This window comes from Aptenodytes patagonicus, chromosome 20 (assembly GCF_965638725.1).
Source record: "Aptenodytes patagonicus chromosome 20, bAptPat1.pri.cur, whole genome shotgun sequence".
Lineage (NCBI taxonomy): Eukaryota > Metazoa > Chordata > Aves > Sphenisciformes > Spheniscidae > Aptenodytes > Aptenodytes patagonicus.
Window position 1 is genome coordinate 2188133 of NC_134968.1, and position 24912 is coordinate 2213044.

At 49.6% G+C, this 24912-nt stretch overlaps 2 protein-coding genes across 3 annotated transcripts in view; one reads left to right on the forward strand and one right to left on the reverse strand.

The window, feature by feature from the left end:
• Positions 1-111: 111 nt before the first annotated feature.
• On the reverse strand, positions 112-4360 carry MRPL45 (mitochondrial ribosomal protein L45). 2 transcript variants are annotated; one of them, XM_076356804.1, is made up of 8 exons: positions 4304-4360; positions 3790-3985; positions 3182-3299; positions 2684-2782; positions 1998-2046; positions 1621-1770; positions 1363-1536; positions 112-842 (listed from the first exon to the last, which is right to left on the reverse strand). In XM_076356804.1, exons 1-8 carry the CDS (start codon positions 4346-4348, stop codon positions 783-785), a joined length of 891 nt encoding a protein of 296 aa, XP_076212919.1. In that variant the 5' UTR covers positions 4349-4360; the 3' UTR covers positions 112-782. The 2 variants fall into 2 exon arrangements, with proteins under 2 accessions (XP_076212919.1, XP_076212918.1); XM_076356803.1 differs by having other exon boundaries at positions 4292-4357.
• A 5930-nt stretch (positions 4361-10290) lies between these two features.
• Positions 10291-24912, forward strand: part of NPEPPS (aminopeptidase puromycin sensitive) — a 39580-nt gene continuing 24958 nt past the window's right edge. The window contains exons 1-2 of the mRNA XM_076356990.1: positions 10291-10453; positions 19430-19514. Coding sequence (XP_076213105.1) covers positions 10331-10453; positions 19430-19514 — 208 coding nt within the window. The 5' untranslated portion in view covers positions 10291-10330. The remainder of the gene's footprint in view (positions 10454-19429; positions 19515-24912) is intronic.

A 24912-nucleotide genomic window follows, 5' to 3' on the forward strand; every position in this document is an offset into this window, starting at 1 on the left:
AACAACATCCCATCGCTGAATACATCAGCGTCTGTAACAAATGCACCTAAACCCATCAGCTACGAGAAATGCTGCCTTTGAAGAAGGCATTGGTCGACACAAACGCTGACCTTAGGAGTCAAAAAAATTTTATTACATTATCAGTGCTGTGCTGCAGCCCCTTTGGAAAGCTCGGCCATTAACAAGCACCCGTTCAGCAGGAGTCCAACTGCAATGCCCACTCAGGAGAATTTGATTTAAAGCGTGCTTGCTGCTCTTCCCTGTTTTCTGTTAAAAAAAAGCAGCCTGGGAATCAGTACAGAGAGGGAAAGAGGACGGGAAAAGAAAGTGCCAACACCTACTGCTGCAAGTTTTAGTGAAAGCCCACCAGGTCTATGACATTTCCCATGGAAGTGCCAAATATCCCACGTCTGGACAGAATTCTGCTGCCAAGGGCTCTCACGATGCAAGTTCAGGACAGAGGTTAGCCTAGAGAGCAGTCCTGAAGAGAACAGACTTCTCGTCTTCACAGAAACACAGAGAGGGTTAAGCTGCAGCACACTAAGTCTACTTGGACAGAGTAAAGCTCTTCTCAGAGCTCATCTGAATCCCTCTCCCAAGCCCCTCTCACTCCTTTAAAGGCAAATCCTCAGCGACTGGAGTCCATTTCTGAAGCCGCTTTGTTCGTTGACTGCTCACTGGAAAGGCACAGCCGTATCCAACCCGCTACCTCCACAGACATTCTCCCCTTCTTCCCTCCAGAGCGGTTTGCACTGCTGTCTCTGCACAGGCTCTGGAACTTCCTACTGCGTTTCTTCAAACTCTTTTGAGGGATCCAAGGTTGGGCCAGGAATCATCACAGTCTGAAAAAGCAAGGAACAAAATCAGCACGACACAGAGCAGCTCTGAACTGCTGTAACAGGAATTCTTCGTGTTACAGAGCATGAGAAAGGGTGAGCAGGGGGTTCTGGCAATGCAAGGGCCTTGCACAGGAAGACGACCAGATGGCAGCAGCACGGGGGAGGACGCAGAGGGGGAATGGGACGACATGCCTTGTACTACACTATAGTTCTCACCTCCTTCCTCTCTAGGACCTGTTTTTAGTAACACAGGAAGGCAGAGCACCTGCATCACTTTCCCAGGCTAAGTACAGGGAGTAGTAACCCCCTAAATTATCACATACGTGTCAAATGCCATCAGCCTCCTATTACAGCTTCCAGGTGCTAGAGGCTGATTATCCCCCATTAATAAATAGGTCTGCTTGCAGATTAATGCACCACTTTCCCGTTACAGGAAGCTCAGCTTTGGTTTTGTCCAGAATTAACTCGGGACCTATGTTTCACAGACACAGGCCATGCTGGTGCCTTCTCCCTGTGGCATTACCTTAACAATGGGCTCCTTCGGTGGAGCCCACTCTGGAACGATCTTGCCGTGCATCCTCCATGCGCCATATGGGTTCACCAAGTACCTCTCAAACACGACGTACTCCAAAACGTCCTTGGCCACCTGCTCTCCACCGTACATCAGCCGTCCAAAGCGGTCATAGATTGCCAGAATCTGTCAACGGAGCCAAGAAACTTACGTTGGGCTGGCAGCAGGTTGGAGTCAGCTGGGAAACGCGAGGGGCGCAAGGGGCTGTACCTGCCGCGTGTGCATCCGCACCGTCACCTGGCCGTACAGGTTGCCTCGATTCACAATGCTGTCGCATCGAACATGAACCACTCTTGGAGGCTCCAGCGACTCCACAAAACTCCACCGGATGGTCTTGTACCTGTTCCCACGGACCATTTCCTATGAAGAAAAATAAGCACCAACTCAATTAGGATGCGAATTGAATGACAAGCGAACTACCATAAATAATGAAGCATTTATGCATTAGCTATTACTTAGACTTGTGCTTTCCCTCCCTGCTCTGTCTCTACTGTATCCAGAAAAAAATGAGACAGACGATCAGGTTTAGAGAGCCTTAGAGATCACGGAGGACATCAAGGACACGCTACATCCAGATAAACACTTACCGGGTAGCAGCGCTCTGTCACCAGGGAGTGAAGTTTCTGCTTGTTAAAACTGCAAGTGAAACACGACAGTTACTTGAATACACATATTGTGAAGAGGCTTACTCACAAATTCCTCCTTCCCCAGAAGACATGCAATCTACTGGCAAAACAGAAAACGCAAAATTCTCAGCTGTGATCTCAGCACGAAATGAGAACACGAACGCAAGCTGGTTCACAAGACTTCAGGGACAGACACAACATCCTTCGGAAGCCAGTTATGACCTAAATGTTTTATTGATGTTTGGAATTGTAACCAAGAATGATGCAGTTTTGAAATCTGTTCTATTACTGGAAAGTGGAGCAAGCCAGTGGAGTATCATTTCATATCCAAACAATTCCCTGCAGCGTGATTCTGAACAGCACCAACCACCCACTCGTCTGCTGATAACACTAGTGGTGCAACAGCTCATCTCCTTTGCAGGTCAGGTCAAGATGAGTTTTCTGCAACCTGCTTTTCATTATCAAAAGCAAGAGGGTACCGACCAAACCTCCAACACTCTACCCTTCACAGAGATGGGGGCAGAAAAAGATAAAGTACTTGCTGCAGAGGAGGTACAAGGATTAGAAAGTCAAGGAAGAAAAACAGAGCACGTAAGCAAAGAGAAGCAGGTCCGACATAAGCGCATCAGTCAGAGAAGGGGTCTTACTTTGCCAGGCAATTGTGAGCTTCGATAAATATCTCCTGCGCCTTCTCTGGGAAGGTTTTAGTGCTGAAATCCGGATCATGATCTTTTACCTTCCGCACACTGAAAAGACAAGAAAAGCTCTACAGTGAGTAAAGAACAGCTTGGAACTGTCTCGCACGTCTCAGATGATGACAGCGATCTCATCCGGTTGGAGCCCAGCTTTTACCAGGGAGCAACCGAGAACTGGAGACTCCCCGCTAAGACATAACCTCTCGGTGCTCCTAAAACAGACATAGTGCTGCAAACCCAAAGAATCCTCAAGAAAATGAGCGCACGCTGTATCCATTCATGCCAGGGCAGGTGCCTCGCGTTCATTCGCACACCAGGGGCTCCCGGTTAAGCGGTACAACAGCAACAATGGAAGAAGCGGGTAGAAAACAAAACACGCCACCTCACCACTGCAAGACAGAACCGAGCAAAACTTCTGCACCACGGGCGAATTAAAAAGGAGGTACGTACGCTAGCTGGGAGACGGCAGTCTGCTTCAGCTTCTCCACCTTTTGCTTCAGCCCATCTTTGGATAGGGACGTCAAGCGGGCATCGCCCTCAGGAGGGATGTAAGGGTCTATAATATCAGCTGCAGGAGAGAGAAGAAAGGTCAGGAGGAGGCGCAAAAAAACAGCAAAATGAAAGAAACAAAGAGGCGGCACCCTGGCTGCCGGGGGCTGGAGTAGCAGGATTCCTCCCTGAAAATGTCTGTAAGACAAAGTATGAGCAGGCAAAGAACTGCTAGTCTAACACAGCTTGTCAGCAGTGACAGGTGCCTGCTCTCTGCTCTCCTTTTCCATACAGCCCAGGACAGGAGGAGAACACGCATTCGGCAGCAGGGAACGTGACCTCCCTTGCTATTCCTTGTCCCTAGGTATGAAGGGGCCAACAGCTTGACGCACTTTTGAGGTAAAGCAGGACAGCTGCTATCCCTCGCCAGGAGGCAGAGTGCGTAATTCAGTCTATTGCAGACAGACACTCTCTGTCAGCGTGGTCGCACCGCTTAGGCTAATTGCCCCATGCTGCTACTTTGCATTAGTTTTGCCCTTGAGAAGAGACCAAAGCAGGCTTTCTACCACCTGTGCAGGCCAAGTAGAAAGTCCGTTCTATACGTTCCTCAGGAAATACTGTCCCCAAAGACCTGAGTCTCTTCTCCTTCTCTTCAGGAGACAGTTCTCTGGCCCATTCGGGGACAGAAAACCTCTTCTTCGTTCTCACTGGGACAACAAGGCAGGCTGGAGCCGCTCCAGTGGGACGGAGCACGGACTCCACGGTCTAAGGAAGAGAAATGACAAAGCCGTGGAGTCAGCCCAACGGCCAAGAAACACCACCACCTCGATTTACTTCCCTTCGCATCTCCCAAACACGGGGCAGCTGTAAATACACCTAACGCCACTACTTGTAGCCTTCCTTGTCCCATGGCCCTCCCCATACTCCCTCGTCCCTGACTCCCCACATCCCTTATCCCGTGGCTCCTCAGCAACTCCCCACATCCCGTGGCTCCTCAGCCTCCCCGTGGCTCCTCAGCCCGTTCCCCTCTGTCCCTCCTGCCGGACCCCCAGCCCCGCTCCCGGGCCCCACCTGCCAGCCCACCCGCAGGCCCAGCCGGCCCAGGCCCGCCTTCATGGCGGCCGCCATCTTCCCGCCGCGCAGCCCGCCGGGACGTGGGCGGGGCCGAGGCGGGGCGGGGAGGGGCGGGGCCGAGGAGGCCGCGCGCGGAGGGGGCGGGGCCGGCGGGAGCCCGCGCCGCGGCGGCGAGTGGAAAATTCCATCGGCTGCGGGGGTGGGCGGGGGCCGGGGGAGGCCCCGCCCCGAGCGCGTGGCGGGGGGACCCCGGTGCCTGGTGCAGTGCGGGGCGGGGGGGGGGGGGGGAATCCTGCAGTGAGGGGGGGTCCTGCACCGGCGCCCCCGGTGCACCGAGAAAGGGGGTGCGGCCCCCCCCCCACCCCGTGCCACGTGCAACAGGCGAGGGACCCCCCCCCGCCCCGCCCCATGCAGGGTGTGCTGGGGGTGTCGCGCCCACCTGTCCCCCCCCGGACCTGCAGAGCCCCCCCAGCCTCCCCGGGGTCCTGTGCAGCCCCCCCCAGCAGCTCGGCTGGGCTCCGGGCGCAGCAGCAGTCGGTGCCTGATGCTTTTGGCATTTCAAATGGCAGCGACGCTCGTGGCTGCCGGCGGCGTGGGGGGGGGGGGGGGCTCAGGGGCAAGGGTCCCCTCCGAACGTCCCACGGGACAGCCTGGCACGCCGGGATGCAGCAGCTCCCGGGGGGGGGGGCGCAGCACCGGTGCCCTAAAGCAACCCACGCTTATCCCCAAACCCCCTTCCCTTGAAATTCCAGCTCCGGGAGCCCCGGGGACACCCTGGGGATGCTCCACACCCGCCCACAGCTGCAGGGCGAGGCCTTGGTCCATCTTGCAGACCCAAAGGCAAACACAGCGTGGGGGGGGGGGGTGCGAACCCCGGGGCGGCCCTGCGGGAAGCGGGGGGCTCGTCGGGAGGCTCCGGGCTGCGCTCGCTCCGCCTGGCCGCGCTCCCAGTTTGCTTTGGGGACTGTTGATCTTGGCTACGAGGAAGCGTTGCTCCATCGGACAGCTGGTTAATGTGTAGTGACGGCTCCGCTGTGCCCGAGACCGTTGATCCCAGCCCACGCTGTTATCTGTGCCGGCGTGAGCGGGGCGAGCTGGGAGCGGCCCTGCGGGGCTGTGCCGGGGGGCACAGAAGGAGCCAGGCACCCATGGGTGGGGGGATTGCATCTGCATCCCGGCAGCAGCTCCGACAGTCTGGCATGATGCTCGTGGGGGGCTCAAAAATAGGAGAGGGGGGATCCTCCCCGCTGCACCCCCGACAGGAAAACTGGAGCCCGTTTCCCCTCTGGAAAACAGAGCTGAAACCCCGGGGCCACGGAGCCGGTCCCGAAGCAGCCGGGGCTGAGTCACCGGCCCCAGCGCCCCACAGCCCCGGCGCTTTCCCACGGCTCAGGACTCGTGGGGCTGGATTATCCCAGCCCGTCTGGCTTTCCTGGCTGCAGAGCTGCCCTGTGATGCCATCTCAGCCAGTTTTACCACCGTGGGCGGCCATTTCAGGGCTCTGGCAGCCTCCTGGGGCCACGTCCTCACCTGGGGAACTGGGGAGCACGGCTCAGGAGCATCCCTACCTGCTGCTGTTCAGGCTGGGGCTTGTCCCAGCAGCGGTGGCTTCTGGGGATGCCACTTGACGGTGTCCCCAGCCCACGTGTGACCTTCCCCCTGCAAAACCACCACACTGGGATTTGCCCCATCGGAGAGCGGGACCAGGGCTGGGATTTGGAGGGACCCGAGCATCAACAGAAGTGGGATGTGCTCAGCACCCGCCCAAAGCTGAGCTGTCCCCGGCAGCTCCGGGCAGGGGCTTGGCCACATTTGCCTCCGTCCTTGTGCAACTCGCCGCAGGTCCACGGCGAGGCAGGAGGGCGACGGGTAGACCCGCACGCATGCATCGCCACGTAGCGAGAGGGGGAAGTGATGCAAAACGCCTCCCAACCCCCCCGGGAAGAGCCTGCGGAGCAAGAGGCCCCAGGAGCCACTTTGCAGCTTCGAGCACGCCGTTGTCCCGTGCTCCCGAATACCAGAGATTCCTGCCCTAAGCTGCCGGCCCAGACCTGCGAGGCAGGATTAGCCGGTGCCCTCCGGCTGCTCCCACTCTCGGCAGGAACGGCAAAAACTCCAGCAAAAGAGAGAAGAAAAGAAAAGCCTCTCTTGGGATTTTTCTTTTTCTTTTCCTCCCCTTTTTTCCCCTTGTTTTCCTAATTAAAATGGTGCGCTGACAGCGGTTGGTGGCTGCAGAGACTCTGGGCTAATTACAGCTCCTGGCTTCCACCCCGTCCGTTTGTCCCCGGGCCCTCCCCAGTCTGGCGCTGCAGGAGAACCCGGTTTGGTCAGGACACGGCAGAGGAGGTGGCTTCCCCCCGGCTTTCTCGGCAGAGGCTCTTTCTTTCTTCCTTTCTTTCTTTCTGGATTCTTGCTGACAGCAGCATCTGTCATCTAACAATATCTCCCGCGCAGACCAGCAGCCGCAGAAGGCACCCGGAGCCCTTTGCCGAGCAGAAGCCCCGCAGCCGGCGCGGCCACCGAGCCCCCTCGCTGCCCCCAGCACCGGGCGCACACCGGGAGGGCACCCGGCGACCCGCGTAGCCATCGGGGGCAGGAATTAAAGCTCGGAGGAGACAATCCCCTCCGCCTCCCTCCCGCAGCAGCCAGCGGCTCTGCTCCAGGAATAGGTTTATCCTGCCCTGACCTTGCTGCCTGCCCGGCCACGGCTCTGCCCAAGGGAGAGTCACCCGTGGCCGTGAGCTGCACCGGGGCATGGAAAGCAGAGGTGGGGCAGGAGGAGAAGGGCTTGTTGCTCCGGCGAGGTCTCTCAGCGCGACCGTGGCACGCCTGGGATGACTTCTCCTCTGTCCAGCCTGGCTGCAAATCACGCACGGAGGCTCCCCACCCAACCCACGCTGAACCGTGGGGTCACCGCTCCAGCCCTTCCCTCGCTGCAGGGGAGACGGGACTTTCTCCCCAGCGCCCCACTGGCACCGCAGGCGTGAGCTCGCTTGCAAGAACAATGATGAAACTTTCCCTGGTCCCAAGTCCCAGCACCGACACGTCCCCAACAACGTGTCCCCACCGACACCGTCCTTGTGTCCGATGGGGCTCCGCACCCCACCAAGGCGGCGGGAGGGGATGGTGGCAGGGAGCAAGGGGAGGGCGGCAGCTGCCCGACCTCCCCGCACGGTTCCAGCTGTTTCCTTGTCTCCCTTCCTCTCCTCCGGGCTCTGCAGCACAATGCAGCCCCACAGAAACCCCAGATGAACCCACGCTCGTCAGCCATTTGGTTTTTATAACGACGTGCTAAGAGCTGTCTGTACTTTCTCCGTGCCCCAGTTGGTGCTGCCGGCTCCTCCAGGTCTCAGCGAATCCCCACTCCCTCTCTCGCTCGGCGCTAACTTAATGCTAAACAGCCAGGTACCACTTTTAGCAAAAATAAACCTCTTTGGGGAGGGGGTGGAAGAAAAAAAAGGAGCAATTGCAGTTTCTAGCGGTGGAAGGCAATTAATGATTTCCTGCCTCTGCGAGCTGCGTTTCCTTCTTAAAACGAGGGAGGTTGTGGCACCCACAAAGACACAGCACGCTTCCTTTGGGGGGGCTGAGACTTAATCAGGTCCGTGTTTAACGCCACACGGAGCCAGGCAGGAGGCAGTGGCTGAGTTGATGGATCTAAGATTACCGTGGCAGGTCCCGGGGCCGAGAGCAGGGCTGGGCTGCGGCTCTCACCCAGCGAGCTGGGTGCAGGGAAAGCCACCGCGGCCACCGGCGCAGGCTCCCCTCTTCCAGAGGAATTCAATTTTTCGCCCTTCTTTTTCCCATATAAAGTCTTTATTAAGAATTTTTAAACTTCCTGCTGGTGTTTGTCACAAACCCAAACAGCCATCCAACATCACCCACTTGGGACATTTATTACCCTGTAAATACCGTTCGCTGTCTTGTGTACATAGCTTTTTAAGACAGATTCCTTACATAGCATCTTCCACAAGCCTCGGTGACACTCCGCGGCGCTGCCGACCCCGGGTGAGCAGGGAAAGCCCCGAAGGGCTTGCGGTACCCCGGGGTGGGCAGCAGCGGCTGCTTGGCCATGGGAAAAGGCAGAGAAGCCCCTTTCTGCTCAAGAGCTTAAGAGGTTTTTTTACTTACGAGGACGTGAGCCTGGTCACGAAGGGCTGCACGCGCGTCGGCAGCCCTGGGGTTTTACCGGGAGCCCTGCAACACCCGGGTTTCACCTTGACGCTGTGGTTCAAGCACGGGGAGAAGAGCAGCTCAGGGCGGGGAGAAAAGCAACCCCACGTAGCTGTATGGACAGGTAAAGCAAGCCTGGAGGAGAAGACACTGTCTCTCTGCTCCACGCGTGCACACCGCTATATTTTTGCTGCAAAGTCCCAGGGGTTTCAAGCTGATCTCACGATTTTTTAACGCTGGAGGTTAGCGATAGTTATACCCCAAGCTCCGTGAGCAGCGCTGCCTTATCTGGACCTGGGGAGCACAGAGGTGACCGAACCCAGGGAGAAAGGGACTTGCATCCTCCAGATACAAGGGCCAGACGCTGCATGGTGCCGAGTGGGTGCTCAGGAGGACTGGATGGGGTGACGAGCAGCCCGGGAAAAACCCAAACCTGCACGGTGTGCGCAGCGTGCTGCTGGTGTGGGACCCGCCAGCTGCTCAGTGCTAGGAAAAAGTACTCAGTAAAAAAACACCCCATGGAGGAGAACCAACAGAAAAACCCAGGACAACGTATTGGAGCTCATTAAACATTTGCAGCGGCGAGTCCCAGCTCGGATCTGGGCTGCTGTGGCCGGCCGGGCGCTGCCGTCGGCCCGGCCGGGGCTTTGAAATGCCACCAGCACAATGCCACGGAGCAGCAGCGACAAGTCCCATGTTGAGGCCAGCTCTGCGGCGGGGCAAGGCCGGGCAGGACGCGTTCCTGGAAGACATGGGACCAAACAGACTCTGAACAGCCTCCAAGCCCTGGCTGCACCCACGGGTGCCATGAGACCGGGCCCTGCCCCGCTGCTGGGGGACAGAGCTGCCACGCGATGCCGTGCCCTTGACCCCAGGGCCCCGCTGGACCCGTGCACGGGCGACCATCCCCGCCGCAGGGTGCATCTCCCAGCCCCCTCTGCTCGGGGACACCGTGCTGGAGCCCCCACGCAGGGCGCACCCCCCGGGAACCCTGAGCCCCGGTGCAACCCTGGTCGTCCCCGTCCCCCCCCCCGGGGCTGCCAGACCGCTCCACCCCGGGCGCGCTGGGAGCCCCCATGCAACCTCTCAGCCCCCTCAGAGCACCTTAAAGGGGTGCACTGTTCCAGCCCCCCCCCCCCCCCCCCCGCGCCGGGTGCATCGTGACAGCCCCGCTCTGTACTGGGTGCTGCGGGAGTCCCCGTTAACGGGGTGCACCGTGCCAGACACCCCCCCGTCCCCCCGGGCCGGGTGACCCGTTAGCGGGGTGCACCGTGCCGGACCCCCCCCGTCCCCCCGGGCCGGGTGACCCGTTAACGGGGTGCACCGTGCCATATCCCCCCCCCCCTCCGGGCCGGGTGACCCGTTAACGGGGTGCACCGTGCCGGACCCCCCCCCCGGGCCCCGTTGCAACGCGCGCGCCGGGGGCAGCGCGAGCCCCGCGGACCGCACCAGCCGGCAGCGAGGCGGGGCGGAGCGAGGCGCGACGCACGCGCACCGCCCGCGCCGCTTACGCAACGCGCTCGCGCCGCTCTACGTGCGCGGCCGCGTGGCGCCGCCGCCGCGCGCACGCGCACGCGCTGTTCCTCCTCCTCCTGCTGCCTCTCTCCCCCCCCCCCCACCCCCCCCCAGCCGCCTCGTGCCGGGAGCGCGCGCGCGCCCCCGCCCCTCCCTCCCTCCCTCCCTCCTCCTCCGCCGCCGCCGCTGCTCGCCCGCCCGCTCGCTCGGTGTGTCGGTGCGGGGCCGCCGCGTCGCCGGCAGGAAGCCTCCCCGCTCCCGCCCCCCGCCGCCGCCGCTCCGCCGCCCCCTCCCCCGCCGCCCCGCCGCGGGGGGGCGCAGCCCCGCACCCCCTGCCGCCGCCCCGCCATGCCGGAGAAGCGGCCCTTCGAGCGGCTGCCCGCCGACGTGTCCCCCCTCAACTACGGACTCTGCCTCAAGCCCGACCTCATCGACTTCACCTTCGAGGGCAAGCTGGAGGCCGCCGTGCAGGTAGGGCCCCGGCCCCTCCTCCCCTCCCGCCGCCGGGCCCTGAGGGGACCCCTTCCCTCAGCCCGCTCCTCCCGCCGCCGGGCCCTGAGGGAGCCCCGTCAGCCCGCCGGGCCCGGCCCCCCATTCCCTCCCTGGGCCGGGCCTTGAGGGAGCCCCGTCCGCCAGCGGGGGCCCGATCCCACCCTTTCCCCTTCCCCTCCTGGCCGCCGGGCCCTGAGGGCCTACCCCCTCCGTCAGCCGGCCGGGGCCCGGCCCTCGGCGCGGTGGAGCCGGCCAGGCAGGTGCAGGGAGGCCGCTCAAAGCTGCCCCCCCCCCCCCCCCGCTCCGCGGGCTCCGCCCTCCCTTTCCATTCAGCCTGTACATATATATGTATATATACCCCGCCAGCCCGGGGCCAGGCGTCGGGGAAGGGGAGAGGGCAGCCCGCGGGGCCCCGCCCTGCCCCGCTCCGTCCCCCGAGAGGGGCGGGAGCGGCCTGGGAAGGGCTGGGGGCCTCGCCCCGCCGTCGCGGGCCCCCGCGGCTCCCCCTCGGGCTGCGCGGGGGGTGCCCGGCCCGCTCCCTTTCCCCCCTCACCCCCGCCCAGTTCGGACCGTCCCCGGCTCTTCTCCCGCCTGCCCGCTGCCAGAAGGGCCCCGCTGGCAAAAGTCTGTATGTAGGTTAGGCGTGGAGCGGTCGGAGCCGCGGATATCTGCCTCGCTGGTATCCCCGGCTTCCCCCAAATCCGTAGTGAGCACCCTGTTCCTGTTTTCAGCCTCCAGCGTGCTGCTTTTATCTATATCCAGCCATTCAGATGGCTCGGGATTTTGCTGGAAAGACAAACTACCACATATGCAATTAAATGAGAACCCCCCCGGTGTAGTACGGTAAGCTGGTAGGCCTCAGTGTCATGAAAAGCCTGAAGTCAGTGGAGCGAGAGGCTCGGTTAACAGTGGGAAGGGGTGTGCAAACTAAAAACGCCGGGTCTTCTGCCTTTTCTGAAAGGCAAAATCTTCCCCGTGTTCATGCTTCAAAGCCAGATTGTTTGATGAAAGCCCTGAAGTCTCATAGTCATTCTCAGGCTGCTGTGCCAAGATTTCCTAAATTTGCTTTGAAGTCTTTCCTTGTGCAACGATTTGAAATAGATAGAGAATTAGTAAGGGCTTACCGGACTTTTTCTTAAAACGGGATGACTGTATAGAGAGCTCAGAAATATTTGAGGGAGATTTTAAATACCGAGATGTGTACAGATTTAAATCTCAGTCTAAAGAGGTGGTTAAAACCTTGTTTTAAAATGAGGTAACATCAGGGTAATAAAACTGCTGAATGTGAAGCACAGGTACAGAGGAGAGCAAGTGCCTGGCTGGGCAAGTGTCTGGTGTCTGTGGAAGTTAGGGAGGGCAAAAGGCTGTGGATGATAATGAATCTTGTGACTTTTGGGACCTGGAGGAAGATGACCAGAGATGAGTAAGTTTGTGTCATGTGGAAGAAATACTGAAAACGTAAATCGCCTTGCAGATTTTGTTCTAGCTTAAGTCCTCAGGCCGCTGCTGTCTTTGGGGTCTCGGTTTGACGGTGCATCAGCCTGGGTGAAAATGCTAGCTTGACAAATTCCCAATCTCTTCCGTCTTAATCCTAGCCACCTATTCCTGTCTTCGCACCCAAGTTGCTGCTCCTCAACCCTGTTACAGCTGTGGGGCTGTGCTGTAAATGGGATCGCTGAAATCATCCAGGTTAAAAATAACACTTGGGGGGAGGGGAGTAGGGGCTTTTTAAGCCAGCATTGCTACGGAGGAGAGAGTGGTATTGAGCAGCAGCCTTGGAAACTTAGTTTAAATCCAGGAATAACGAGGATTTGGAGACTTCTTGTGGAGATGGTAGTTGGTCAGCAGATTTTAGTCCTGTTGAGATATTTTTAATATTGTTTGCTGTTCAGGGGATTGCTCAATGAATTCCTAGAGCAATGGACACCACCTGACAATGCGAAATCCTGGACTTTCCTACCAGCTGAGGGCATGTGTTAAGGAAGAACACTGATCTGGCAGGTTCAGGGTTGTAAAAAACCCTTGTTCACATCACGGTGAGCTGATCTGATGTTCCCACGGTAGAGAGAATTAAAAAAATATAGGGCGAGGTTTTTAAAACATATCTAAACTATGTATCTTTATTTTTAAATAACTTTTAACAACCATAGACTGAAGAATCATGAGGCCACATCCCAGCTGCGTGCAAGCAAGTACAGGAGAGGTGCAGGAAGGTGTATGGGGTGAGTGTTCGCATGCTTGTCTCGAGCTAGAAATCTGGAGGAGTTTGCTGTGGCTGCCAGTATCCAAAGCACGGTAAAGGCACTTTCCAGAAAACTAGAGGGTAACTATTCTGCACTTTAATGGAGAGAAGAACAACCAGCTCACCTACAGTGCTAGGTGGACAGGATACTTCTATGCTAACATTTACTAGTTGTTTGTTATTGAGCTGGGATTGACTCTAGCAAATAAAAAGTCATTTGTGTGCTTTTGGATCTAATTGGTTCAATTAAGGACCTGTTGGCCATTTCTACTAGCACCTTGTAATAAGGTGGAGTGGAGCTCGTCGGAGGCATTCTGTTTTCAGCATACTGGAGAGCTTTGCCATACATTGTACAGTTGTCGAGGTAAAAGAGATTTTATGTTAAGACACAAACTTTGAATTTTCCAGATTTTGGGTAGGGAAATACATACACTGCCTCCTCTTGAAGATCCAGGTATCATTTTTTATAATCGATCAAGAATAATTATTAGTCCCTCTGCTCCATTCCAGTATGATAATGGCTGGACAAGCAATAATCCACATCAAGTACTTAAACCAGTGATGCTTTCTGACCTGCAGGGTGAGTACTGAAACTTCGACACCAGAATCAATCATGATTAATCACAAAATTAGAAAACCTTCTCATTACGTACATCGTAAGTGTGTGTTTGTTATTGTGCATCTTTAATAGCAAACTGGAATTAGTGAAGGCTGTGATATTTAGCCAAGATATTACAAGTAAACACTTGATCAGTCAGTTTGTGTTTCTCACTGTCCTTAAATAGGATTTGGCAGCCCTCTGTGTAGAATTTTAAGTCTTTCGACTTGAGCGCGAAGCCCTAAAGAAATGTTAAGTAACCTTCCAGTCTTGGCTTTGGGGCGGTACACTTGTGTTGGCTTTTGTACATATAAATAACTTAAAACATTTTGTCTTTACGCCACAATAATAAATGTTACACTTATATGACTCCTTCAAATAAGCTTCAGAGGATAAAGCCTTTTATGATTCAAAAGATAAGGCTGTTGCTTCAGTGTCAGCAGTGACCAGGTTGATTTCAAAGCCTTAAAAAGAAATGATAACGTGCTTGTGGTTTATTGTGGCACTTCTAGTTTTCAGGTTAGCGAGTTGGCCCTCTGTCTAGTATTTGTCTGTTTCTTGATAAAGGAACAATACTGAAATCTGTCTCTCGATAGTTTTATTTCGTAGCCTTTTGAAACCGCGCTTGTTAAGTACCTGCTAACCTATATATTAAGTTTTGTCTGGTTACTCGAGATTTTTAAATAATGTAATCTGTGGTCATATGAATATTTTTGAAGTCTGTAGAATTGTGTGACAGTTATATAAACTGACAGTATATAATTGCCATTTATCACAGTTAAAAACCCCAAAAATCCTTAAATGAACTATTTCACAAGGAACCCTTACCACTAGCTAGGACAAAACGTGGTTGTGGGAGAATCGGACACTGCGTGTTGGTAGCAGATCTGGAACTGAAATAGTCGCCTGTTCACAACCCTGTGATCACTCTGTCAGTTATGTTATCTTTTAGCATTTTAAACTGGTGATTTGTTGGGTGTGTGTGGATGTTTCTGAATGAGCACAATTAAGATTTGTGGGTTTTTTGGTGGAAATAGTTAATCTACTTTATTCGTCTGTTAGCTTGAGATTTAATTATTATAACCCTGATTCTCAGGGTCTAGTTATCAGTGCAGTGCACTCATATTAGTCAGCGTCTAGGTCAACTTTTTTCCATTCTGCTTTTGACTCCTGGGAGGCCTAACTGAGGGCTGGAACAAAGAGGGGATGTGTGGCCGTTCTGTTCTTCAGCATCGTGCTGAAAAGGCAAACATGAGTAACTAGCAACAGAAACAAACATCTGGCTCCCAAAGTTCAACGGTTGTTTTAAGCTTCTAAATGGAAGTTCTTAACGCTGTCACGGCTCCAAACGATCACCTGTCCGGTGCAGGGCGTAGTGGTGCGGAGCTTCAGAAAGGTGCATGGTTGTCTTCTAACTTCCTGGTATTTACCTCTATAGAAGCTACCTTCTTTGGAGAGCGTTGTGTGGTGATTCATTTCTTCCCTTGGAGACTACAGTGAGGTGTTTCTTGCTTGCAAAGCAACCTATCTTTACTTTAAAGAATTTACAACCTGAGGTAGATGGCTCTTTTAAATATCTTTCCCAGTCCCTTTAATATGTCTTAAGGATATTCTGTTATATTTAGCAATGTTTAACCTGTATCTGGTGCTTTTTATAGGTTAATTATGCGGTATCTGCTAGTCTAAAGAATGTGTAGTCTTCTGATCCTGCTGCATGCCAGTTAAAGATTAATTGTGACACTCTTGTATGTAAACCTTCAAAAATTAAGCTTAATGGATGTAGTATTTGTGGTCAGTATCTTTTCGGGGGGGGGGTGGTGGGGGTGGTGGTCTAGTATAAATATACGGTCATGTTATCCAGCATTGTAACTTATATTTCCAGCACATAAGATTAAATCTGAATTTGAGTGTTAAAGGTACCATACTGGGTTTTCCAGTCTGGTGCTTCAAAGTCGGAACCTCGGGGCTCTGTGTATCCTTATGCCACCAGCTTCAAAAATAGGAATGCCTCTGCTCTTCTCCCCCACAGAAAGGCCTCTTTCAGTTCTGTAATTCGTAAGGCTAAGATGATTGCACTGATCGTAGTTACAAAGGGATTTACTTGTCTGTGTGAACTTGACACTTCTGAAGTACGTGTGACTGCTACAGATGGATGTAGTTGGATGCTCTTTGGAATGAAGGGAATATTTCCAGTGGGCCAATTAGTCGTGGCATTGGTAGTTTTACTACTTGGCTACCATAATTTGCTCGAGATGCAGATGAATAGAACTTTTTATTCCTTTTCTCGTTGAAGTTTGAAATTCTTAAAAAGATACATCCCAGAACAGAACTGAGGTAATTTTAGTTGTCTATTTTTAGAGAGTAAAATGCTAAAAACATACATGCTTGTTAATAGTGCTACATTTAGAAAAGGACTCTGAAGCCGAGTGACAAGATTTTAATTATCTAGTCTTATGAATGGCTCTAGAGAATTAGTTTTGACTATAGAAGATGTCTTTTGGTGCCCCTCACCCTGTATTTTGGGTAGGCTGGCATTCTACTGAAGCCGTTCAAATTCTTGTTTCTAATGTCCTAAAAAGGTTTTTCCATCAGGTCCTTTCCTGCTCTGATAACCGGTGAAAATCAAAAGCTTTACAGCATCTTCAAGTCCTATTTGGCGGAGTTTTGAGAGTGTCTTCATTTTCAAAACTAAGTAATGAGCCTTTTTAGCTCTTCTTCCATCAAATGATGTTACCTTGGAAAACTCTTGGGGGGAACTTAAGCTGTTATCTCTGTTTCCCAGAAACAAGTGCTGAGCACGAATGTGGATGTGTAGTGGGTTGGGGAAGTGTGTGTCATCTTAGTCTAACGACAGGTTACCGACACAGTTAAAACGTCTTAAAGGTCTGCAGTTTTATTGCAGGGCAGACCTGCTTGTGGTATCTGTGTCTGGCTAATCTCAACAGGTATTTGAATTCTGATTGACGTTACTAGAGTTTCATCAAAAGCAACGGGTTTAAAGTTTTGAAACATTCCTAAATTCCAGATATTGGTCTTAGTTCATCTGCTGCTTTTAAGCACATCAGCCTTATGGCAAAACTACTTTCGTTGTGGGCATTTGTAGCTTGCTCTTGCCTTGATTAGCCTCTTCTTGTTGAAGAGTAAATTTATTATATTATAGAGCAAGGTGAAGCAGGGTGACAGTTCGCATATATACGGCTTTGTAATTGGTTATACCTTATGCAGTGAGATGCTTTTTTGCCTTTTAATATGATTGCATTCATGAAAAGCACTGCATGAGCAGAATATCTGTCTTCCAGAGCATAGTATTAGCAGAAATATAAAAGCAGTTTCAAGGTATCGCTTACAGTAAAACACATTCATTCATCTTCATGATACACGTGGTGTCTGTAAGCATTAGGCTATAGGTTCTTGTGAGATAAAATGGTCATAAGTTAAGTATGCTGGGCGGTTTATAGTTTTGTTTTGGTTTTGTTCTTACAGGTGTGTCTGTACGTCATTATTTTTAATGGATCAGAGGGAGGAGGATCTCAAGCTAGAGCCTGTGCGCCAATGTGAAAACTTTTTTTTTCCCCCCACTGAATTAAATTGAGAGCCTCAGAAGTGTGCTGTACAGTACACTGTCAATATTCATGTATGCTGAATTTTGCCCTTCGTTTTTCAGGAGTTGGAGGGTGAACATTTTTTAGGCTGCTGGTTCACTTGGTCCCTTTAAATATTTTCTACTACGTTGCACTCTTTTGTAAAACTGGCTTGATATTTGTAGGAGTTAAGAAAAAATCTAAAAATAGGTAATTGCCTTTCTAAGGAGCCTCTGAAGTTGTCTCTGCTTAAACCTAAACTTTCTTATTTTGCAGGCACAGTGCTACACTGAAAATTCTTCTGTCCTCAGAAGAGGTTGTTTTTTAAAGATCAAGCCTATTGTTAAACCCAGTATTGTCTGCAATTTGGACAGCTCTTTATGCATCTTGAATTCTTAATCCAGAGAGATTTGGATTTGTGGATTGAATAAAGGTCTCTATTAGACATTTATCAAAAGCTTTTCTCATTCTGATTTTTCTGTGTTTTAGAAGACCTTGAAAACCCCCAAACCCCAATATTGTGATGAAAATTGTTTGGCTTTGATCTTAGGTTTTGGGAGGTGGTGTAATCCTTTAGTTTCATGTACACCAAATTGGGGAAAAAAAAAAAAAAAAAGATTTCAGGTTGTAGATCTTTACTAGAAGCATCAAATCTAACCTGTGTCACTTCAGCTGTTAACGTTTGCTAGTTTTAGGCTTTGCAAGCATGTTGTTTTTAGAATCAGGTTAAGTTTATTAGGTAACATTGTTTTGGTTTTATTACTGTAAAGAGGCAACATGCTGAAAACAACACACCTCTTCTGCACTGTCCTGTACGACACGCTACTGCAGGGTGACTGACAAGCAGGGTTTGGAAAGATTCACTAATAGTTGCGCTTGTCAAAAAGTATAAGCCCTTATGTAATACTTACACAAACGATTCTGTTAATAGGAATAAGCCATAGACGTTTGTTTCAGAAGCAAAGCTGGTGACTGAGGTTAGAAAGAAACTTCTGAATTAGGTTTGTCTCGTGTTAACCATCCACTGGGAGTTGGCTTTCCTTGGCGTATCTGGTATTAGCCCTTTGGTTCACAGATTATTAGACTAGGTGGACCGTTCTTATGATGTGGGTATGCCTATTAAGTTACATATTTAAATTTCTTAAGCCTCTCTTATCACTGACTAGACTTGAATTTGGTTTTTATGTACACAATGACTAAGGAACCATTTCTTCAGTGAGCCTAGGTAGAACAGCTTAAGACTGAATATCTGCTTCCGTTTACTCATCTTGTGTAGATACCAGCTCCGTTGTGGCAGAGTGATAAGTGTCTGTTGCAACTATGACGCTTCACAGCTTATTATTTCAGCTTTACTTGCAATAAATGCATTCACACTCAGATGCTCGAATGGTGAGCTGGCGTGCACATGCAGAGCGCTTTGCTGATTTTGCTACAGGGGCGAAGGAGCTCTTGATTCATGGGAACCACTTTCCATCGCAGGCAAATAAGTCCGGTTGGTTTCTGCTGTGTTCAAACGCAGGTAGCTAGTGTGATGGGTACAGGTGTTAACAGGGCATTTTAAGGTTATAATAGTGAAAAACCAAGAAAGGGATGTAAGTCCTTATGCTTTAAGGAACTTGCTGTCTGGGGTAGGAGGCAGTTCCTTTGTGCCCATGTTAAACTCTAGTTGGCTGTTATAGAAATTCTTGCTCTTTCATGTAAAGAACTGGCGTTGTCTACTGCTAGAAGTTGTATCCTGGGCTAGCAGGATTACCAGCTCGACCCAGTGTAATGATTCTAGTGGTTTCAGCCATAAGTTTCTAAATAATTCCTAGTTTAATTCCCAAATATTTTACCCCTTTGTAATTAATTGATATTTAATTTGAATTCCTCTGTATTCAAGCTCTTGCATCCAAATAGAAAGCTGGCACAGTGAGACAGTTTATTACTACGCTGGGAGCTGGCCACTTGTTAAATAAAGCAAAGTGTGCGTAGCCAAGAGCTGGCAGAAGGAAAGCTTTCAGGAAAATGTAAAGGCAAATTTCTTGGCAGATGTTTTTAACCTAAGAAGTTCTTACAGTGTCGACAGTTTAGAACACAGTACCGTAGGTTGTATTTCTGATCATCTCTGAAAGATGTAAGTTTGTGTTCAAAGGCTTCGACTGTAGTCTCCTGGAGGTCATCTCTAAAAGGAAGCTTACAGGCTCTCTATCTATTTTTATTGGTCTTGGATTCCCAGGCACGTACAGGGGCCCTATTGTCAAGCTTACATACCAATTTTTAACAGGCAGTCCATTCCCTTAAATAATTTACAGTCTTGATAAGTAGGCCGAGATGGCTTGAACATGATTCAAGTGCGCATGTTCCGGAACAAATGAAAGCAGTCAGTGGAATATCTTTTTCTTTTTTACCACTCTTAAGCACTAAATTCTATTTCAAACACTTGATGATGGAGGGTTTTTTAGATTAAAGGGAAGTGGGAATGCCTACCTAAGGGAGCTCAAGGGAGTAGGGAACGCCATTTCTTCCTGATGCTCATAAAATTTCTCTTCCAGGTGAAACAGGCAACCAACCAAATTGTGATGAACTGTGCTGACATTGACATTATTACAGCTTCCTACGCGCCAGAAGGAGACGAAGGTAGGATTGCGCTTTTGCTGGAGTTTTTACCTGTTAATCCATTTCATTTCTGACGTGAGGTGCTGTTGCCAACAGTTAACAACTCTGCAAAATTACATAATAGTTTGATAAGCTAACCTACCCCTGGAAGCACAAAATTTAATTATCTAACCTTCATTCTCTTCTTATCACTACCATTTGCATTGTTTAAAAAAAGTTACCTCCAGCTTCCATGCAATGTACGTTCTACTTCATCATGCCTGAGTGTTGTAGGCAAAAGGATGTTTGACTGGTTTTACATTGCTATTTATCTTTATACTGGATAACTGTGTAAGAACTTGATCTGTACCTATGGACTTGGCAATATTGACAAAATCTGTGACAAGGGCTTAGATAAGGAATCATCAATAATGGCCTGCAGTAGGAAATACTCATTGGGAAGGATCTGAAGAAGTACAGAAGACACTTAATTGAGATTTATCAGGATGTTCCGAGGGTAGGGCAACATGGCAAAAGGTGATTGTGTGGAGGAGACAATGGCTGGGATCCAGTTCAGTGAAAGGCTGGAAGTTACTTGAGAAATCAAAGAAGCAGTACCTGTTTGTAAGACACAGTTAGAATAGTTGACATCTTCCCCAATTATATTTTGAGGAGATTTAGCAGACAAAAGGAAAGTTTTAGCATGAAATGATTGAGGTGTGGAGAATAAGCTCCTTGAAACAGAGTGGTGGTCTAATAGTGTGCAAAGCCTTTCTGGTTTTCTTACGGAGCCTTTGCTATTTCAAGCACAGTAGCTATTTGGTCCACTGCGTACGACTTTAAGTCCTTCAGACGACAAAAGGCTCTGCGGAGCTTCCCTTTCTATAAGGAAAATGCCACAATGATGTCATGAAGCATTCTGTTAAAACCATGATTGTGAATTAAAGGAACAATCTTGATGATGGATAGGAGAAAGGTGTTCCTTTGATTAGGTTTAAACTTCTCTAGTATGCTTATGCAACAGCTGAATAAAGTTGGAGAGAAGGGCTGCGTTTGCCTGAAAACAAATCTTAAGAAAAGAAATCTTAGTTTTCTGGACTGGATTTGGTAGGGACAGTTTCAGTTCTTGTTGTAGTGACGTTATCCTATGGCTAATAGATTTGTATGCGGCAAGTGGAATGTCTGCAATGAGTCTTTGCATTTAAATTGGTTTGACTTTTTTTATTTTTCATACAGTATTAATGAAACCAGAGGGCTTAAGTACAGTTGTGAGCAGCCGAGCGGTGCTTAGGTGGATGGGGAACTCTGTCCTAAGGAAGTGGCACTCGGTGGGTGTGTTGTGGAAAAGCAGAGCTCACTGCAGGAAGTGCAGTCGCAGCGAGAGAGGGCGGCAGAGAAGAGTATTACCAAAGAGCTTGGAGTCTGGCCACCGAGTTCCGATAGTGAAAGAATAGAGCGCTGTTTCCTACGTGCTTGATCTGGGCTCCCGGCTTGTACCCTGGCGCTCCATTCCTCTGTGCCTTTCACACGCTGCCATTAGTGATCTTTAGTTGATTGGATGCACTGTGTTGCTAAGCACTCCTGGAGCTATTTCTTACGCTGAGTAATGAGGCGATAATGAGAGTGGTAGTAATCGCAGAGTGTGTATGGAGTCTGTTGCACCCACCACTGTGCCGTAGGCCCAAACCACCTATTAATTTTTTATTTCGTCATTGAGAAAATGAAAATAAACGGAAAAGGTACCTAGGAATAAAGTCTCTTTCCAGTCAAATCAGGGAAAATACATAAAAGAGAGAGGATCTCTGTTTTAATGTGTTGTCTTTGTTGTTTTCAGAGCTGATTTCCCCTCTCATAGGGGTTTATTTTTCTGTCCTTTAACAGCGATATACTCTCCCTGTAACTTTGAAGTATTAATAGTAGAGCTTAACGGAGACTTAAAACCAAGTACACTGGAAGGGAGTTTCTGTGGCTTAAATTCCTTCATTCTGATTTTTCAGATAGCCTTGAATGTGGCCCTCTGGACACACAGGAATATGGGTACAGCACCCTGGTGATAGTATAGGCACTCACCTCTCAAACTGTTGTATCATAAATATTTGAGCTGCAGCTTTGTTGCATGTTTGCCATAATTATGCTCAGGCTTCAGGGGGTTAAAACATATCTTTCAGTTTGGTAAACTGCCAACTGGTATAATGGCTTTGGAAGTAAAATTGCATGAAATTGGCAGACTATTTGCTGGCACCTGTTGATACAGATCAAGTCAGTCTTACTAATGCTTCTATTGTGCACAGCTTTTGGATGGTAATTGTGTAACTGGTCTCAAAAACAGAGTATGGAATATCGTCCAATGAACCGACAGAAATATCAGCCAGATCATTTGGATTTAGTTACTTAGGTGAGCCTTGTACCAATCGCGTATATAGTATGTTTGAAAACGAGTGAGAAGTTAGCGATGTTTTCTCCTTTAAAGGCTCTAGTGAAGAATTGTTACCTCTTTTAGTTCTGTACCTCAGTGGGGAAGAATTTGTCTCACGCTTGTCTGTAAATGTGAGACAAAAGATAATTGGTCACTTATCTTCTTTCAAGTGTGGTTCTGTTCCGAAAAGTAGCTGTGTGAAAAAGAGACCTTCTTGTTCAACAGATACCTTTCCCTTGTTTATGGAAGTGATCTGTTGACTTTTGTGCAGAATAGTTTATTCTTTTCCTAATAATTCGTGTTAGTCTTGAGTGCCTACTGCAATGTGGCTTGTACAACAACAGAAATCTTAGCTAGAACTGTGGGCTGTGTTTTCCCTCCCCTCCTATTCACTCTTCTAAAGATGGATACAGCAGAGGATAGAACTTGGTCTTTGGAATTTTAATGCAGATTTGCAGGGAAATCAGATTATTGCCCAATATTTGACAGAAAGCTGAGGGAGGATCTCTGAAGCTTTAAAGTCAAAGTAAAAAATTTTGCTGCGTAATCCACAATTGAGTGATAGTGAATAATAAACCAGGAGAGATTGATTACGCAGTGCTTTGGAGTAGAAAAATTCTCTGTTTCATCATAAAACTAGTGTAGTAATTGTAACCAGAGGTTGTGGATTTGCCGTTTGTGCCAGGTATGCTATAGTGGAACAAAGCTATTCAAAAGACTGAGTTTTCCGTTGCTGAAGTTATGACTGGCTCCTCCCACTAATCATAATGAGCAACTGGTTTTGTTTTTTCCAGAAGCTAGCTTTTAGCATTTGTAGTCAAACATTTATAGTGCAGCCTTAGTGTTTAGGTGCGCACGTGCTGTACTACCTTTATCCAAATGGTTGACTTTGCTCAGCTAAATGAAGAACTGAAAAGGCATTCCTGAGCAAGTTGGTTCTTCAGTTAAATTTCAGGGGATTGAGTTTCATACTTACTGAATGCTAAGTAGTTTGAGCTTCCTGTGAATCTCTCTTTTAAGGAGCCGTGAAATTGTGATGGAGTCATAATCAGTGAATTACATTGTCTTTAGCTTGGGAAGCTTTTCAGATACTGGGGGATCTAAAGCAGCTTCTTAAATTTGGAGATGCTTGGAAGGTAGTAGTTGGCAATTTTGCACAGAAAATTACAAGCAACCATAGTGGTGTTTGTTTAGCAGAAATAATCGAGTGAACTTTGATTTGTACTTCAACCTTTAAAAGGTTTTAAGGCCAGAACGCATTATTTTGGTCTTTTCCTTCCTAGTATGGTAGGGATGTGCTTGGATGCTAGTGCTAGATGCTGGTTACACCAGAGCCTCGGCTGATGTTTAAAAACGATGACAAAAGATCACTAGCGCTTATGGAAAGCTAAGCAGTGTGACCCAAGTGTATCTAAGGAGTGCTTTCCCTTGGCCTGGGAGCACGACTGTTTCACGACGATCGTAAGGCAGTCTGAAATCCTGCTGCTGTGGAAAGGGGCAATGACGCTTGTCCTCACTCCCTTCCTTCTGTTGGCGTTCACGTTTGTACTGTTGGGCAGCCACGTGGATCAGGAAACTGCACTGGCTGAAAACTGCCTCTACAAGGGGGGAAAAAAAGGGGCAGCTTGGAGACAGATCATCTTCCTGATCCTGATGATTGTATGCGAATGCCAGTGGAAGGAAGGGAATGGGAACGTGCAGCTGGGGCCAGGTGGGAAAAATGAGACTACTGTCTCCGCCTGTAGCAGACTAGATTCGTTTAAGCCAGTTGTGAAACCTTTCTTTGTTGTAGAAAAGCATCTTCATCCTTTCTTCTGGAGAGGACTTGATGTGACAGAATTTTTAATGGTAGGTTTTTTAAGGAGGCCTGGGCTGCGTTGACATGGACAGTTTGGGAATATCTGATACGTGAGAATACTTCTGACTCCTTTAAAGGATTTTGCAACCACTGGTTTGAAACACGTGAAAAGATGTGAAAGGGCTTGAAAGCATTAGCATTCTCGGGAATTGCGTCGGCATAGTTCAGTGGCTAATGCTGAAGGAGGACAGTGTATGCTATGTCAACATGTAGATGTTTTAAGCCAATGTGTTTAATTTGCAGATAGAGTAGGCAGAGTGCACACAGTCACTGCAGCTCAGTTGATGAATGCAGGTTCATTAAGCCACCATACCTTAATTGCCTGTGACTTCTCCATGCCGTGGAATGAGGGCTACTTGAAAAAATTCCATCTCTTGCACTTGGCTTTGTCTTCACTTTGAAATACATGCACATTTGACATTGCTTAAAACCTTTGGCTAGGATCCACGTTTATAAGCATGTAATACAGAAATTGGGATCATTAATTGATGTATCCATCTGGCTACTGTGCAGTTTCAGGAAGTACTCTGTAGAGAACTGTAATTTATTTAAAATGCTATTGTAAAATTTGATATGTAGTGCTCTGAGTTTGGGAGGGTTGCTAGATCCGATTTTTATGCATTTTTTCCAAAGACATGGAGCACTAGCGGGTTTTTATTTTCTCATGCAACTTGGTCCAGACTGTGTACTAATGTGCTAGTGATTAACTTGCAACCTTGCAGTGCCAAACTCTCCAAAGTTAGTAGGCTGCCAAAATTGTGTTGTTCTCTTCAGGAGCTTTTGTATTCAACACTGTTAGGAATTCAGACTGCCTTTTACTGCAATTACATCTTTGTTATAAGCAGTTCTCTTAAACTCTTAACAAAAAGTATTGTTGATGGTTTTCCATGGTTCTTTTGCTCTGGATTAAATTATTGACACTGAATAGTTAGTTTAAAAAAAAATCTAACTTTGAATCTTTCATTTATATTCTGCTGTTTCGGAAATTGATATATAAGCAGCTGCTTTGAGAATTACAAAAAATTGCTGGAGTTGAGCATGGAAAGACACTCTTCAAGACACCAACTCCTCGCTGAGTACAGGTCTTGCGAAACTGTAAATGAGGGTTGCCTTTTGTTGGAGCTGTATTCCTGCCATTGCTTTTAGGTGCTCATCAGAGGCTGGTT

Coding starts and splice junctions, on each gene's coding strand:
- MRPL45 (XM_076356803.1), bottom strand. CDS start 4,348: ATGGCGGCCGCCATGAAGGCGGGCCTGGGCCGGCTGGGCCTGCGGGTG. Junction 1,771..1,997: donor TGACAGAGCGCTGCTACCCG/GTAAGTGTTTAT, acceptor TTTTCTTCATAG/GAAATGGTCCGTGGGAACAG. Junction 1,537..1,620: donor TGCGGATGCACACGCGGCAG/GTACAGCCCCTT, acceptor CTCCGTTGACAG/ATTCTGGCAATCTATGACCG.